Raw genomic sequence first — 18,285 nt, forward strand, 5'->3', positions numbered from 1 at the left:
TTTCTCTTAAGAGTGACTTGTAGTTTTCAGAGTATAAGTCTTTCACTTCTTTGGTTAGGTTTATTCCTAGGTATTTTATTCTTTTTGATGCAATGGTGAATGGAGTTTTTTCCTGATTTCTCTTTCTATTGGTTCATTGTTAGTGTATAGGAAAGCTATAGATTTATGTGTGTTAATTTTGTATCCTGCAACTTTGCTCTGTATTCCGATATCAGTTCTATTAGTTTTGGAGTGGAGTCTTTAGGGTTTTTTATGTACAATATCATATCATCTGCAAATAGTGACTGTTTAACTTCTTTACCAATCTGGATCCCTTGTATTTCTTTGTTTTGTCTGATTGCCATAGCTAGGACCTCTAGTACTAATGTTAAATAACAGTGGGGAGAGTGGGCATCCCTGTCTGGTTCCCAATCTCAGAGGAAATGCTTTCAGCTTCTCACTGTTCAGTATAATGTTGGCAGTGGGTTTATCATATATGGCCTTTATTATGTTGAGGTACTTGCCCTCTATTCCCATTTTGCTGAGAGTTTTTATCATGAGTGGATGTTGAATTTTGTCAAATGCTTTTTCAGCATCTATGGAAATGATCATGTGGTTTTGTCTTTCTTTTTGTTGATGTGGTGGATGATATTGATGGATTTTCGAATGTTGTACCATCCTTGCATCCCTGGGATGAATCCCAATTGGTCATGGTGTATGGTCCTTTTCATACACTGTTGAATTCTGTTTGCTAATATTTTATTGAGTATTTTTGCATCTACGTTCATCAGGGATATTGGTCTGTAATTTTCTTTTTTGGTGGGGTCTTTGCCTGGTTTTCATATTAGGGTGATGTTGGCTTCATAGAATGAGTTTGGGAGTATTCCCTCCTCTTATATTTTTTGGAGAACTTTAAGGAGAATGGGTATTATGTCTTCCCTGTGTGTCTGATAAAATTCCGAGGTAAATCCGTCTGGCCCGGGGGTTTTGTTCTTGGGTAGTTTTGTGATTACCATTTCAATTTCTTTGCTCGTAATTGGTTTGTTTAACTTTTGTATTTGTTCCTTGGTCAGTCGTCAGAGGTTGTATTTTTCTAGGAAGTTGTCCATTTCTTCTAGGTTTTCCAGCTTGTTGGCATATAGGTTTTCATAGTAGTCTTTAATAATTCTTTGTATTTCTGTGGAGTCTGTCGTGATTTTTCCATTCTCATTTCTGATTATGTTGATTTGTGTTGATTCTCTTCTTCTCTTAATAAATTGATCTAGAGGCTTATCTATTTTGTTTATTTTCTCGAAGAACCAGCTCTTGTTTTCGTTGATTTTTGCTATTGTTTTATTCTTCTCAATTTTGTTTATTTATTCTCTGATCTTTATTATATCCCCCCTTCTGCTGACTTTAGGCCTCGTTTGTTCTTCTTTTTCCAGTTTTGATAATTGTGATGTTAGACTATTCATTTGGGATTGTTCTTCCTTCTTCAAGTGTGTCTGGATTGCTATATACTTTCCTCTTAAGACTGCTTTCGCTGCGTCCCACAGAAGTTGGGGCTTAGTGTTGTTGTCATTTGTTTCTATATATTCCTTGATCTCTATTTTGATTTGTTCATTGATCCATTGATTATTTAGGAGCATGTTGTTAAGCCTACATCTGTTTGTGAGCCTTTTTATTTTCGTTGTAGAATTTATTTCTAGTTTTATACCTTTGTGGTCTGAAAAATTGGTTGGTAGAATTTCAATATTTTGGAATTTATTTAGGCTCTTTTTGTGAGCTAGTATGTGGTCTATTCTGGAGAATGTTCCATGTGCACTTGAGAAGAATGTATATCCTGTTGCTTTTGGATGTAGAGTTCTATAGATGTCTATTAGGTCCATCTGGTCTAGTGTGTTGTTCAGTGCCTGTGTGTCTTACTTATTTTCTGCCCGGTGGATCTATCGTTTGGGTTGAGTGGTGTGTTGAAGTCTCCTAAAATGAATGCATTGCAGTCTATTTCCCTCTTTAGTTCTGTTAGTATTTGTTTCACATATGCTGGTGCTCCTGTGTTGGGTGCATATATATTTAGAATGGTTATGTCCTCTTGTTGGACTGAGCCCTTTATCATTATGTAGTGTCCTTCTTTATCTCTTTTTACTTTCTTTGTTTTGAAGTCTATTTTGTGTGTTAGTAGTACTGCAACCCCTGCTTTCTTCTCACTGTTGTTTGCCTGAAATATGTTTTTCCATCCCTTGACTTTTAGTCTGTATATGTCTTTGCGTTTGAGGTTTCTTGTACGCAGCATATAGATGAGTCTTGCTTTTTTATCCATTCTATTACTCTGTGTCTTTTGATTGGTGCATTAAGTCCATTTACTTTTAGGGTGACTATTGAGAGATATGTACTTTTTGCCATTGCAGACTTTAGATTCATGGTTACCAAAGGTTCAAGGTTAGCCTCTTTAGTATCTTACTGCCTAACTTAGCTCACTTATTGAGCTGTTATATACACTGTCTGGAGATTCTTTTCTTCTCTCTCTTCTTATTCCTCCTCCTCCATTCTTCATATGTTGTGTGTTTTGTTCTGTGCTCTTTTTAGGAGTGCTCCCATCTAGAGAAGTCCCTGTAAGATGCCCTGTAGAGGTGGTTTGTGGGAAGCAAATTCCCTCAGCTTTTGCTTGTCTGGGAATTGTTTAATCCCACCATCATATTTAAATGATAGTCGTGCTGGATACAGTATCCTTCGTTCAAGGCCCTTCTGTTTCATTGCATTAAATATATCATGCCATTCTCTTCTGGCCTGTAGGGTTTCAGTCGAGAAGTCTGATGTTAGCCTGATGGGTTTTCCTTTATAGGTGACCTTTTTCTCTCTAGCTTCCTTTAAAACTCTTTCCCTGTCCTTGATCCTTGCCATTTTATTATTATGTGTCTTGGTGTTGTCCTCCTTGGATCCTTTCTGTTGGCGGTTCTGTGTATTTCCGTGGTCTGTTCGATTATTTCCTCCCCCAGTTTGGAGAAGTTTTCAGCAATTATTTCTTCAAAGAGACTTTCTATCCCTTTTCCTCTCTCTTCTTCTTCTTCTGGTACCCCTATGATACGGATATTGTTCCTTTTGGATTGGTCACATAGTTCTCTTAGTATTGTTTCATTCCTGGAGATCCTTTTATCTCTCTCTATGTCAGCCTCTGTACGTTCCTGTTCTCTGGTTTCTATTCCTTCAATGGCCTCTTGCATCTTATCCATTCTGCTTATAAATCCTTCCAGGGTTTGTTTCACTTCTGGGATCTCCTTCCTGACATCTGTGATCTCCCTCCAGACTTCATCCCATTGCTCTTGCATTTTTCTCTGCATCTCTGTCAGCATGTTCATGATTTGTATTTTGAATTCTTTTTCAGGAAGACTGGTTAGGTCTGTCTCCTTCTCGGGTGTTGTCTCTGTGATCTTTGTCTGCCTGTAGTTTTGCCTTTTCATGGTGATAAAGATAGTTTGCAGAGCTGGTACGAGTGACAGCTGGAAGAGCTTTCCTTCTTGTTGGTTTGTGGCCTTCCTCTCCTGGGAGAACAGCGACCTCTAGTGGCTTGTGCTGGGCAGCTATGCACAGACAGAGCTTCTGCTTCCTGCCCGGCTGCTATGGAGTTTATTTCTGCTGTTGCTGTGGGCTTCGCCTGGCTCGGGCTGCTGCTCCAAAATTGTGGAGCCCCGTTGGTTGGGGGAAGCGGCCAGGAGGCTACTTATCTCCATAAAGGGCCTCTGTGCTCCCTGCTGCCCAGGGGCTTAGAGTGCCCAGAGATCCCCGGATTTCCTGCCTCTGGACTATGTCCTGCCCTGCCCCTTTAAGACTTCCAAAAATCAGTCTCCAAACCAAAACAACAACAGTATCAACAAAATAAAAAAAATAGAATAATTTAAGAAAAGAAAAAAGAAAAAAGCACGATTTTCTTTGTCCTCAGGCACCGGTCTCAGGCACCCGCTCACCAGTCTTGCTTCCCTGTTTCCCTAGTATCCAGGACCCCATGTATGCACTGTGTCTGCGCTCTGGTCTGGATCGCTGCGGCTGGGTGTTCAGCAGTCCTGGGCTCCTTGTCCCTCCCTGCTGACTCCTCTCCACCCGCCGGGAGCTGGGGGGAGGGGCGCTCGGGTCCCGCGGGCTGGGGGTTGTATCTTACCCCCTTCGTGAGGGGCTGGGTTCTCACAGGTGTGGATGTGGTCTGGGTGTTGTCCTGTGTCCTCTGGTCTCCCTTTCATGAAGCGCTGGGCTCTCACACATGTGGATGTAGTCTGGCTGTTGTCCTGTGTCTTCTGGTCTCTTTTAGGATTAGTTGTATTCTATTTTCAAAAATATGTATGTTTTTGGGAGGAGATACCCACTGTCCTACTCATGCCGTCATGTTGGCTCCACCTCTCCCTTTAAGACTTTTAAAGCACTTGCTTTTCTTTAGTCCCAGGGCAGCTAGTTGTGGGAATTTGTTCGCAGTCTGTCTCAGTCTTTGCTTTTTAGCTCCTCTAATCTCCAGAGCACCATGCAATATGGGTCTGTGCTCCCGGGGTAGATTTCTAAGGCTGGGCATTTAGTAGTCCTATGCTTCCACTCCCTTCCCGTTCTGATTCTTTTCCTCCCACCAGGGAGCTGGGGTGGGGGGAGTGCTTGGGTCCTGCCAGGGTCATCGCTTTTTACTCTGCCCTTTTCTGTGAGATGTTGACTTCTCCCAGATGAAGACTGGCTGGTGTACTGTTACTTCTGGTCACTCTTTTAGGAATAGTTGTATTTGCTGCATTTTTTAAATATATGTGGTTTTGGGAGATTTCTGCCACACTACTCATGCCGCTATCTTTTCTTCCCGTCCAATTTCCTTCCGTCTGCTCCTGCCCATATTAAATCGCCCACATCTGGGTCCTTGTAACCTTCATGGGGCCCTTTCAATTCTTCTTGTGAGTAGCAGACCTTGTTTCTTTGTGTTCTCATTGCTTCAGCCTCTCCTAAGTCTGCTACTGTACATGTCACCTCGCTTATGGACTGCCCTAAATAAGAGGAAAGAATGGTCACTAGAGACCCAAAGAGAGATGTGGGAGCTGTATGAAGCACAGTATTTCTCATCCCAGTAGTGAAAATCTCTTCATATGCGCCATAATTCTCTGGACTATAGACGGCAGTTCTTATGCCTAGCTCTCGTTAACACCTGTTGGAGTTCAGCAAACGTCTGCCATCTAAGAGGAGAGGATGTTAGATCACCCAGATTGGGCCACACAGCACGAAGTGCAGCCATAAGCCAATCAAGGAGGGAGTGACTCCCTGGGGTCTAATGTGCACTTTGTAACTGCTGCCTCAAGGCAGGCTGAACTGTCAAGGAAGCCAGCTTTCCCATCTCTGATCCTGACAGAACAATTCCATCCACCCCTAAGTCCCACAGACTCAGGAGCCAAGCTGATACTGACTCCAAGGCCTTCTGCCTAAACTGGGAGCTCAGCCTGAGTATAGAGGCAGAGCATAGAGTGCTCCACGACCTGGGAAGGGGGGCTGTGCCTCTCCTTGGGGGACTCTCGGCTGCTGGGTCTTTATTTTCTTTACAACCACTGGGCATTCTTTCAGTACAGGAGGGCTCAGTGCCTCCAGCACCACCCCTTCATCCTTCCCCAGATCCTCCATTTCCAGGGCTGATGGCACCTTTCTCTCTCCTCCTCCAAATGCCTCCTCTGCTACAACCTTTACCTTTTCTACCATGCCTCACAGCAATGCTACCTCAGTCTTCAGCAGCTCTCTTACCTTCACTTCAGTGCTTCGCAGCTGGCATTCTAGTGCCCTCTTTGCCTGTGCTACCCTCAAGAGTTTGTTTTTTTCCTTTATGGCCTTTTCCTCCTTCAGAGCACCTGGCAGCACTGCCATCTTGTTCTGTAAAAAATCTTTTACCCCTTAAAGGCACCTTGCTGCTGGCGTTCTCATGCTCCCTCCTTTAGCATCAATGTCATTTCCTTCTTCATTGAATCTACAGCAGTTTGCAGCTCATGTTCTTGTGTCGCCATTTCTTGGGTCTTTTTCAGGAGCATGTCCTTCACTTCTATATTTTTTTTTAATACTGTGAGAAGCAGCCAACCCACAGTCTTCACTGCCTCACGGGCACTCTGTCTCTCAAAAGACCTACTTACTATATACCAAGGGCTATCTCTACTACCTCAGGTATCACCTCCACTTGCCTCCAGTCCTGGGGTGGGGCCCAGTCCTCTAGGAGGCAAGCCACCTCAGACCACATACCCATTAGGGGGCAATCCATTGTCTCCCTATTCATAGGGGCAGCCTGCTGAAGCACCCCTCCCATAAGGGCAGCCTGTCTTTTTCCTTGGTCAACAGTGAACCCTGCCTACTTCACCATTGTCTTGTCTATGGGTTTCAGCCCCCGGCAAGTTCTCTGTGGATTCAGTGTGACCTAAGAAATGACTGTAGAATGTTTCTTTGGGGTGAAAGGGTTTATTACCCAACTTGTTCTCCCAGCAGTAGGTCAAGCACTAGTGTCTCTGCCTTTGCCCAGAGCACTGGGCAGAGCTCTCTATATAGTGCAATAATAGCTTATTACCTACAGGTGTGGAAGCAGTAGCCTAGCAGCAGGTCAGTTACATCATCAAGTGGTTTAAGTTCAGTGAGGATCCTGGCCGTAGGAACCCCGTCTTCCCCACAAGGGGTCATGAGGATGCTTACTGGGACTTATGGAACATTTTGGTCCGTTCCCCTAGGCAATTTATCTCCATGTATGTCAGTTAAATAATTTGTTTCCAATGATACTCAAGAGAGTCTTCTATGTTAGGAAGTAGCTCTTTGGATCCTTTTCCTGACAAGGTCCACTGTTGTTAACTTTAAATGAGTCCACAGAGATATTTTTTTTACCTGCATAAAACAGAAAATGTACTTAAAAATACTTTAGACTCAACAAAAAGCCTCTAAATATCTGAAATCAATAACAAAAGATTTGTTTTTATTTTTCATTAAGGTATGATTGATTTACACTCTTATGAAGGTTTTACATGAAAAAACAATGTGGTTACTACAACTACACATATTATTAAGTCCCCACCCATACCCCAATGCAGTCACTGTCCATCAGTGCAGCAAGTTGCCAGAGATCCACTATGTCCCTTCTCTGTGATACACTGTTCTCCCTGTGATCCCCCACACCATGTGTACTAAACATAATACCTCTCAATCCCCCTCTCCATCCCTCCCCACCCGCCGCCCTCCCACACCCCTCCCCTTTGGTAACCACTAGTTCATTCTTGGAGTCTCTGAGTCTGCTGCCATTTCGTTCCTTCAGTTTTGCCTCATTGTTATACTCCACAAATGCGCGAAATCATTTGGCATTTGTCTTTCTCCGCCTGGCTTATTTCACTGAGCATAATGTCCTCCAGCTCCATCCATGTAATAACAAAAGATTTTTATCCAGAAAGGATAATATTGTAAAAAATAAAGCAAATGAAAATAAAGGGCTATATGAAACTCTGTAGGTTATTACATAAACTCTGATCTTTTCCAGAGTATAGAGGGTAACATGAACAAATAAAAATACAAAATCTTTAGTTAGATGTTCATTAATTATACAATCAAAGAAATGCATGTACCACAGGTGCATATGTTATACCTTGAAATTTTTCAAAATTATCAGACAGTTAACAGGTGATTTTCTCCAATTAAGCCACAGTGTTCAGACCTCTTCAGTTAAGTACAATCTGTACCATTAAGCTTTTCTTTCATTCTCATATTTTTACCTTAAAAAGCTACCATGATCCAAAAGAAATCTTGTTGCTGCACTCAAGGCTTTTATAGTCTTGCTGGGTTAATAATGTATTGTTAACACAAAGTTTAAAAAGGCCTAAAACATATATCCTACTTGATGCTAAATTACTTAAGCAGGTGTTCACATGAATAAATGTCCACTCACATTTCTGAAATAGAAAGTTATTTTTAAAAGTCTTTAACATGTCAGAGTTTCCACATATCACATCTTTCACTTCAGCTGAGTGTAGAAATATTTCCATCATCATGACAAATATTTTTGAGTACCTTAGTATGGCACCCTGTTAGAGCTAGAAGCTTCTAAGATAGAGCTCATAGTATTTTCTTCCTTACATCACTGCAGCTGGCAGAATAAAAAATTAGTCAGGCCTTAGACCATGTAATCAAGTCCTTCTAGAAGAGACATTTTAACTATGACATTGTTTTGGCCAGGATACATTTTTCTGATTAAGAATTTTGTTTCCTTCCCCTCTGGAAACTAGTAGCCATATGCTAATACAAAATATTATTAGGTAACATTATTCTTATGTAATGCAGATATTTGCTCAATGATCCTGGGCTTGCAAATACTTCCCACAAATAGATAGTTTGGGAATAGCTAGAGACTATAAACTTTAATCCAGGGCTGAAATAAATGAATACTCTGTGATTAATTATGGGATAATCTTGCCTAATTCACAAACTATCCAAATTAAAAATTTGTGAAAGAGCACATTTTTCTTACTGTAAATGACCTGGCCTATGGCAATGGTTTGTACAGCTGTAACTACTCTTCCACTACTTTCTGTGGTGAGCTCAGTGCAGTTCTAAGAGTGGCTCGCAGAGCTAAGGCTGGTATCCTCCACTATAGCCAGGCTAGGTACACAGGCAGCTCTGGCTGGATGAGCCGAACAAGGCTGACTAGATGAAGTCAGATCTCATCAGCACAGTCCTTTCAATAGCTGGGCTGTAATGTGTTCCTTCCCTCTCAGGTGACTGCTGTGCCCTCTTTGTGGGAAAAGCCTCCCTCAGAGAGCAATGGTTGTATGCCCAGCTCCCACCTAGGAAGATCAACAAAGAACAACTTGCAGCTTCCCCTCCAGAATGTCCCTCTGACAACATCTGACAATAAGCAGTGTAAGATCCTGGATGTTGAGCCTTCCCAACAGCCTGGAAGCAAGAAGAAGCTCAGAACCACCAGGCAGAAAGCAGGACCCATTTGCATGGGTCATTTCCACAACTGCCATGACTTCCAGCAACAGCTGATTGAAAAGCAAAAAAAGAAACTTCAGGAACAGGAGAAAATAATTCTGGAGCTGAAGGAAAGCCAGAGGCTAGCAGAGGCTCAGTGGGCAGCAGAGCGTGCCAGAACAGTCGCAGACACACACAGCTACTTGCTGACAAACCCCAGAGAGGAAGAAAAACCAAAAGGAACCTGCCAGGTGCTTCCAAAGTATGTCCACTGTACGAGGGCACTCTCTGGGCTCAGGGCTTGGTGGCTTCACTTTGTGGTAGTGAGGCTTCTGAACTTCTCTGCCTGGCTTCCAGACTCCCTGATCTCTCCTATTCTTTTGTTGTGTACTCTAAAAACAAGTAAGTCCCCTATGCTGTGATTGGTATGTGACAGGTACTAACAGGTATTTAAGGCAAGTGGCTGCCTATAAAGATCCAGTTAGGCAGTTGGCATTTGTGTTGTACCTGCCTTTGAAGAGCTCTGCTGGAATACCAGTAAAAGAGAAACATACTTATCTGCTCTAATTCACTTTCAGGGTTTCTGACTATGTTTGGTGCTGAGAAGCCAGTTCGGACAGTATCAGGTGCAAATGGAGCCAACTGATTACCTACTTTAAATTTGCATTTTTTGGGGGGTAAAAGTAAACATTTTTGAACTGGAAATAAGAATCCAAATTTCTCAAAAGCCATTTAAAATGGTTCCAGACATGACTGAGACATATTCAGTACATGTGATAAGTAGTAGGATAAGAATAGGATGACAGCTGTTTATTTGAAGCACTGGGATGGGAGTCCAAGCCCTTGACTCACATCGTAGACTCAGGCCATCAGTCAACCTTTCCATGTCTCATTTTACCAATTTATTGAGTGGGAATAGTAATCCATGGTTATCTCAGAGAGTAAGGATTAGAGGCTATAAAATGCACCATGTAAAATGCAATGCAACGAGCTTTGAATAAAGCTTATTATTGGTCTAAATTCTTTTCCTTTCCCCAACAGCTTGCCTGTTGCTTCCCCTGGAACTGAAGGTAGTAGAAATGGCTCCCGAAATTCTCTTTCCGGACCCAGAAGGAACCCAAGGCAGCTGCTGATGGCACCCCAACCCATACTGAAAGGCAGGACTGTCTTGATGGTGGTGGTCTTCCTTCCTGGAGTATAGAATATGCTGGGACTGAATCCTGGCGGCTCTTGGGTTTTGAGACTTGTTAGAACATGGTCCAACATGGGTAGACACATGAAGAGTGGAATGCACCAGAAAGCTCCACTTCCTTCCTGCCCCTTCTGCCAAACTTTTTGGCCTTCCCACCCAATACAAACAAAAAAACACACTGCTGAAAGGTCTATCCTTTTTCTGTAATTTGAGATTTGAATTGTGAAAAAAAAATGGAACAGTTTCACAAGTGCAAAACCTCTGAGTAGCTGCTAAGGAGAAACATTGATAAAGATCACCTATCACTGTAGTTTGTTAATGTTAAAATATTGATCAGTATATAGCAATCCATGCCAAGTTAATAACTTCATTTTATAATGAGTTGTGCCTTGATGATAGATGTTTAGTAATAAAATCTACAAACATGACATTTTAATAACCTTTTTGATGCACATAGAAATCATTATTTAAACAAAACAATACTATGAGAAGAGAAGCCTTCCTTAGAACCTACCTAGTGAATCATTAACTAATTGTTTTTACTATACACTAAGTCACATACCATATATGTATTTGTATGAGGAGATAGGCACTTTGACAATTATACTATGGTTTGTAAATCTGATTTTTCACCTGTGGGAAGATTGCTGCCCTAACAAGAAGTGATGTCATCTGAAGTACACTGTGCCTGAAGTTCATTCCTATTAATAAAGAAATGAGCAGTTTTTGCATTGATTCTCTGCCAGGGCAGCAGTTGATACCATCTTTGCCCACCACTCAGGACGATGAAGAAACACTCAGTTCAGTGTGATTATTTTTGGAAGATTATTGTTTGATCAAGGAGTTAGTATATTTTAGAACCCAAGGCTACTTTTCATGTAGTCTTTAATGATTAGCCCTAGAAAAGATGGGGAAAGGGCATTTTACCAGAAGCTGCTTCTCAGGTGTTCAGTTTAATCCTCTAGTCTATTTCTATCTTCTTAAAGACAGTCTCACTTCCACCAGCTGCAGTAGCCCCACTATTCTTTTTCCAACAAAGCAGACACTTAATATCTGTAAGCAATAGCCTGGTGAGTTTTTTTTTTTTTTGAAACTTGGACTTAAATTTTCTTCTCTATAACTTGGCACAAGGACCCAAGAGTAACTATTGGCCGACTTAGGTGGGCAGAACTTGATACTCCTCCCACCCATGCCCCTCTCCCTACGAAAGCTTTGACTGATGACAGAGCCATATTACCAGACCATCTTGCACATTTGCTGCTTTTGGATCGATATTTAATAGACTGTCAAGAACAGGAATCTGACATTCGAATTCGTTCACATGCCAGTTCTCCAAATGCCTAGTGCAATTCCATTTCCTGCCCATCTGAATATCCGGGCCTTAAAGCTAGATTAAAGTGTATTCATCGTGACCCTAAACTTTAGTTTGTTTACTGTTGTTACACAAACATATGTATAGTGACTTAAGAAAAATTAGCAGACTCAGATTTGAGGAGTGATTCTGTTCTCAATGTATTTGTTAGATGTAATTAGTTTCCTATCTTCATTAAAGGAATTATCAAATTAAAATTTTGGTTTCTGTGTTTCACATACTAAATGTATCATGAAGGCACATTATTTTATTTAAACCAGTAAATAGTTATTCTAATAGAAATGTAAACAAAAGTAATCTGCAAACTGTTCATCATTGCTGAGGATAGGTCTTTAACCTCTAGGGGGTATATAAATAATATATATTAACATAAATTGTCAAGTATATATCTATAATTTATATTATACACATTTTACATTTATTTAAGTATTGCTGTGATTGTGAACACTCAATTTGCAAGAAAACTATAACAACACTAAATTTTACTATAAAATGGAGACATTTCTTTTGCAGTTTTGCTTGTATTTCTGACATTGGAACTATGTTACTATTTTCTAGCCATGGAAGAGAGAGCAATTCAGCGAGCTGAACGTAGGCGTATCTTGGCAGAGAGGAAGAAAAAACAAGAAGAGGAGAAATTGGTAATAAATCAGAAATGCAAACTGAGGCAAGAAGAAGGATTTGTATAGGTCTTTATTAAAAAATGAAATCTAGCTTGTTTAAGTCTCTTGAGACAATAGAGTTAGACCAACTTTGGAAATGACATTTTGCCCACTGGCCTGAGCTCTGAAAATTTTGGGAAAATAAAGGGGAAAAAAGCTACATCATTAGTATAGTAGAAAGGAAATGTTACCAAAATTTAGGGGGCTAGCAAATTAGAAAATTTAGACATGACCAAGACTAATGTGTTATAGGTAAGTTCAGCCTGCTAAGTTTGTAAAGGTGGCTAGTTCTTCTCCAGCGTTTTGACTTAGACTGTCAGAAGTAAATTGTGCACCTACTAAGATAAAGTAAACAATTTCAGTAGTTTGGGTTTTCTTTGTGTGTGTGTGTGTGTGTGTGTGTGTGTGTGTGTGTGTGTGTGTGTGTGTGTGTGAAACAAAGAAATTTTTTTTCTACACTGTATGTAGTTTGATTTAGAGTTTCACAGATGAAAATAAGAACTAAAACAATCATTTTACAATGGAAAATTAATGGTCTTATTCATATTTAGTGCCACCTTCCCAAATAGGAGAGGATTCTTTTGGAGAAATTTTTTAAGTTAACATACTGATAATCTCTTTGTTGGGTTTTCTACTTTTATCACAAAGTGCAGACTTCTTCCAGAAACTAGGACCAGACTTGGTAGATACTTGGCTTTACTCAACATTAAAGATTTTATTTCCATATAAATTTAGGGTTCTGATTTTTACAAATTCTAAATTTGATCAGGCCCAGTTAAAGGCCCAAGAGGAGGAGCGTCAGAAGAGGGAGGCAGAAGAAAAGGAAGCTCAGCTTGAGAAAAAAAGAGAAGAGAAGAGACTGAAGAAAATGGTTAGTAGCATGTTTAGTCAGTCACCTAGCTCTTGAAGCCTATATGCCATACCATAGCCCTATGCACCTTCCCCACCCAGAACTTACATCTAGAACACTCTTCTCTCACCTCCATCCTTTTTTTCTCTACCTTTTGTAGAGAAAACACATACATACTTCAGATCTTATCTCAAACATGACTTCTTCCAGATTAGCCTTTCCTGCCTTGTGCTACCTACCACTCCACCTAAGATTAGGTCCCCCTTTATGGACTTTGAAGTATATTTCCTTTAAAGCATTACTAGGGCTTATAACTATGCATCTGCTTTGTGGTTGTCTTATTTCTGAATCCCCAACTAATCTCTGTAAGAGTAAAGGGAGCAGTCAGGATTAGAGTCAGAGACATCAATATGAATTCACATTTAACTTAATATATCTAGATGGATACAGAAGCAACTATTGATAAGTATATATACATGGTTTGGTATACATGTGTACTCCCTAGCTCTGTCTGCAGAGGTGCTAGAAATTTTACTTTCATTTCTTCCATTTCTGATGCTACTTCTTAATTTAAATCTGAATTTTTAACCTCTATCATATTCCTTTTGCCTGAACTTCCATTAACGTTTGTTGTAGGGTAGGTCTGCTGTTCATAAATTCCCTTAGTTTCTAAGTCTTTTATTTCTCCTTCACACTTTTGAAGAATATTTTCACTAGATATAAAATTCTGTATTGACAGGTTTTTTGCTTTCAACCCTTTAAATATGTCATTGGTTGATTTCTTGCTTGCCTGGCTGGCTTCTGACAAGAAGTTTGCCGTGATTCTCCTTTGTTCCCTTGTAGGTGTCTTAGTCTGCTCTGGTTGCCTTAAAAAAATACCACAAAGTGGGTCATTTAAACAATGGGAATTAATTTTCACACAATACCCAAGCTCAGGGTGCTAGTATGGTTGCTTTTTGGTGAGGACTCTCTACCAGGCTTGTAGGCAGCCACCTTCTTACTGTGTCCTTCCATGGTCTTTTCTTAGTTCATGTACACAGAGGGAGAGAGAGAGAGAACACGTGAGCTCTCTGGCGGCTCCTCCAAGGACACTAATCCCACCCATACGACTTACTTCCTTGGAGGCCCTGTGTTCAAATACAGCCACACGGAGGGTTAGGGCTTCAGCATATGAATCTGGGGAGGGACACAAGCCTTTCAGTCCATAATAGTAGGTAAGGTAGGTTTCCCCCAAGCTGCCCTCAAGATTTTTTCTGTCTTTGTTTTTCAGGAGTTTGAATATGACATGTCTTAGTGTGGTTTGTTTGTTTTCCCTGCTTAGTGACTTTAAGCTTCTTAGATATTTGGTTTTACATGTCACTTATGCAAAATAATGGGTTAACTTTGGAGTATGTTTAGCCATTATTTCTTCAAATATCTCACCTGCCATATTCTTTTTCTTCTCCTTCTTGGATTCTACTTATGCTTGTGTTACATTGTTTGCTATTGCCCCAGAGCTCTTGGATTCTCTGTTGTGTTTTTCACTCCTTTTTATCCTTGCCTTTCAGCAGTTTGTGTAATTTCTGTTGCCCTTCCTTCAAGTTACCCGATTCTTTCCTCAGCTATGTCAGGTCCCACAAAGAGTCCATTGAAGGCCATCTTCATTTCTGTTACATGTTTTTTATTTAAGCATTTTTGCTTGACTCTATTATAGTTACATCTCTTTTCTAAAATTACCTATTTGATCTTGAATGATGACTACCTTTCCATTAGAGTCCTGTTATCATGCTATTTAAAATTCCCTTTCTGATAGTTCCAGCATCTCTGTTAGATCTGAGTCTTATTCTAATGATTGCTTTATCTTTTCAGACTGTGTATGCTTTTTGTCTTTTGGTATATCTTTTTGTTGTTATTGTTGTTAAAAACCAGACATGTTGTACAGGGCAATAAAAATAGAGATGAATAGGTTTCTTAGTCTGGAGACTCATATTAATCTAGCTGGGAGAGCTGTATTTGAGATTTTTTGTTTCTGTGGGCACCACAGACTTCAATTCCCACCAGTGACTTTGCTTCTGGCTCTCCTTTTGGCCTTAGGTCTTCCCTTCGTCTCTTCCCCAAACTCTCTCTTACAGCTCTCTTCAGCTATACTCCACTGTTATTCCTGGAGGTTTGTTACTGTGCTGGTGGGGTGTGAGCATGTTCTGATTGCCAGTCTTTAGAGTGCCTAGTGTTGGGCATTCCAAAGAATTTCTGCTCCTACTCTAGGCGTAGAGCCTATGCCCCTCTGTTCCCTTCTTTCAGAATCCACTGCCTCTGTCTGTGGGCTTACAGCCCTTCTGTCTGTGAGGTTCTCCCTCCACTTAGGTGAGATGGGGTCTGCTCTGGGTGAAGCTCCCTTCCCCCAGCTGCAGTGGCATTCCACTTGTGCCTTCAGGTGGTGCTGCTTGCAGATGAAACCTTTGTTTCCTAAGGGAGAATGGTCTGGGCAGATTCTGCAGTATTTGTTGTTCCTCTACTCCAGCCAGAACCATGATGGGAGCTTTATCTGCATTCTCCCTAATCCTCTCTGTGAGGGCCTGGTGGCTAGAACAAAAGCCCGCAAAAAGGTATGAACCTCCTTGTGACTGTGACTCCCAGGAACATCACCCGTTCATGCTGGCCCACGCTTGGCCTCCAGCAGTTCACCAAAATTTCTAGTTCAATCATCTTACTGGCTCATATGGTGTACAGTGTCTTCTGCCTCAGGTAAGCAAATGCTTAGGTCCTGTGTCTTCCTGAAGGAGCCTGTCTCTCTAGATTTGAGGATGGCTTCAAAAGATTTGAGGATTGGTTCACAAAAAGCCATTAACTTGCTGTCTTTCCAGCTTTTCTCTTGCTGGAAGCAAACTGCTTATGCGAAGCAGGAAGGATGAGATACATTACTGGCCAATAGGTTGTCTTCTCTTTCTCACTATACAAAACCCAAATCTTTCCTTTTCAGAAAAGGAACTTCAGTCCACAACAAAAGACAAAAATATTTTGTCACATAGATTAGTTGATGTTCAGTAAATAAACTGTAGCTATCTCAGTTTAGACGCATTTATAGACTGCCTGTGTTTGAGCTTTCTTTGAGAGCAGATTTAGGTCCACATGCACTTGACAGTTTTCTCCTTTTGCTTCTGTGCAAAGATGCTCTGCACAGTGCTTCTCCACCTTGTTATCATGTGTTCTTTTTCCTTATGACGCATCATATTCTGCACAAGCAATTCTTTACCTCTCTGTATACTTCATATAGTCATTCCCAGTAAGCAGCCTCCAGCCTATAGCAGTGTTATTCCTCTGGACATCAAAAAAGATAATCACATTTCTAAACCAGGGCCTGTCCTGACTTCTCTGAATCAGTTGCATCCTTGTTTGATAGAAGCATGCTTCACCCCTTCTAGTTGGACACTTTTTTGCTCATTAAGTTAATCAACAAATTGTCCAACAGAGGTCCCATTTTTAATTACACAGATGAGCAACCCTGCTATTGATGTGGTAGAGAAGGTCTCTGGGGCAATCACATATATTTCTTTGGGAAAAAAATACAAGGTAGCTCTGTGACACCAGTTTTAGGGTAAAGAACTCAAAAAGTACTTTGGAGATAAGCTGTGACAAATTTGCCCTCCATATTTAGGAAGACATGGTTCAAAGTAAAGATACGGCTGCCCTCTGTGAAAGATTTTTGTTTTGTGAAGTTCCCCTGGATCTAGAAATGCTGCATTCTTCAGATAGGAGGACACTGTAGTAATGGCAGGAAATACTACCTGGGATAGTATGGTCAGCAATGGTCTAGGTGGTGGTTTAGTACCCACCAAGACCCTGATGGGATAGCCTGTCAGGTGCAGCAGTAATGCGGCCACTCACAGGTCTCACAGATGTTCTTTTGAAAATAAAAATCTGAACTCCTTAACATCCCTTTGCTCTATTTTTATTAAAAGCTTGCTTTCTAGTAATACTTAGCAGGCAAAAACTTTTATGGTTGTATAGATATGATTTTAATTAATAGTTGATGAAGTTTACTGAAAAGATATATTTATTGGAGACCAGGCAAGATTTAAAGTTTTCCATAATTGCTTAAGAAGCATATTTGTTCATTTAACAAATATCTGTAGAGCATCTACTATGTGCTAGGCATTGTTCTAGGTGTTAGAATAGAGCACTGAAGATGGACAACAGCCCTGCCCTCACAAAGTTTATATGCTAGTTGAAGAAAACCAGCAATAAATAAGTTAACAACTAAAGAGGTGGGGAGGGAAAGATATAATGGGGGAAGCAAGATGGGAAAGGCCTCTCTAAGGTGATATTTGAGCGGCTGGATGCAGAGGGGGCCTCTACAAGGTCTACTAGGGTATGTTAAATGTGAGGTCCCTCTTAGATATCCAAATGAACATGTCAAATCAGCAGCTGAATATATATAAGCCAGGATGGACATTAAGATTGTAGTAAGGACTCTGGAAGTCAAAAACCTGTCAATGTTTTTAATACTCTAGAAATGAATGAAATCAAGTTAGGAGAGTGTCTGGATAGAGAAGAAATATGAGGGCCCAGGACCAATTACTAGGATATATGAATAATTACTCAGAAGATGAGGAGCTAGTGAAGTAGAAAGAGAACCAGTAGAACTTTTTGTTGAGAAGCTGAGATAAAAGTATTTCTGTAAGGGGGCAGTGGTGGTTAATCGGGCTAAATGCTGCTAAGGTCAAAAGGACAGACAAGTGACTCTTTGATTTAGCAACATGGAGATCATTCATGACCTGGAGAAAGCTGTTTTTCAGTGGAGTGCTGGGAAAGGAGCCCCATTCCGGCAAGTTGGGGAGGTAATAGGAAATGAAGAAATGGAAACCATGAGTATAAAATGGGTCACATGAGATCAAAAAAGGATTTTTTTCGGTTTTTGTTTTATTTTCTTTTTTAGAGCTGGGAGATACCAGCACATATTTGCATATTGAAGGGAATGATCCATAGAGAGAAATTCATATTACACAAGAACAAAGGCATAAATTAAAGGAATGCATAAGTGAGAATTTGTTAGAGAGCACAATGAAAGGGTAGCTTACAATGTATGGAAGGCAGAGTGTTGGGGCTGGTATTGACTGCCCTGTACTTTTCTTAATTCTTGCTGTAATTACTGGTTTTCCTCTCTGAGCAGTTGTGCTGGATATATATATGTGTGTGTGTGTATTAAAATGATTCTTATTGTTTGCATGTCATTTTTGGTTAAATCAGAAAGATACCCTCATTTTATATCCCTTCTTAGCCTGAATGAATTATGTTCTGTGGAATCCTAGCTGCACAGATCTCCACTGTAAGTTCCATC

At 40.7% G+C, this 18,285-nt stretch overlaps 1 protein-coding gene across 2 annotated transcripts in view; it reads left to right on the forward strand.

Annotated features, from left to right (window-relative positions):
- Window positions 1-18,285, forward strand: part of CCDC191 (coiled-coil domain containing 191) — a 101,297-nt gene that overhangs the window by 60,939 nt on the left and 22,073 nt on the right. For both annotated transcript variants that reach the window (XM_073231647.1, XM_073231648.1), the window contains 4 exons: window positions 8,694-9,154; window positions 9,934-10,049; window positions 12,015-12,097; window positions 12,888-12,989. In XM_073231647.1, coding sequence (XP_073087748.1) covers window positions 8,694-9,154; window positions 9,934-10,049; window positions 12,015-12,097; window positions 12,888-12,989 — 762 coding nt within the window. The remainder of the gene's footprint in view (window positions 1-8,693; window positions 9,155-9,933; window positions 10,050-12,014; window positions 12,098-12,887; window positions 12,990-18,285) is intronic.

The sequence above is a fragment of the Manis javanica genome, chromosome 3 (genome assembly GCF_040802235.1).
Source record: "Manis javanica isolate MJ-LG chromosome 3, MJ_LKY, whole genome shotgun sequence".
NCBI lineage: Eukaryota > Metazoa > Chordata > Mammalia > Pholidota > Manidae > Manis > Manis javanica.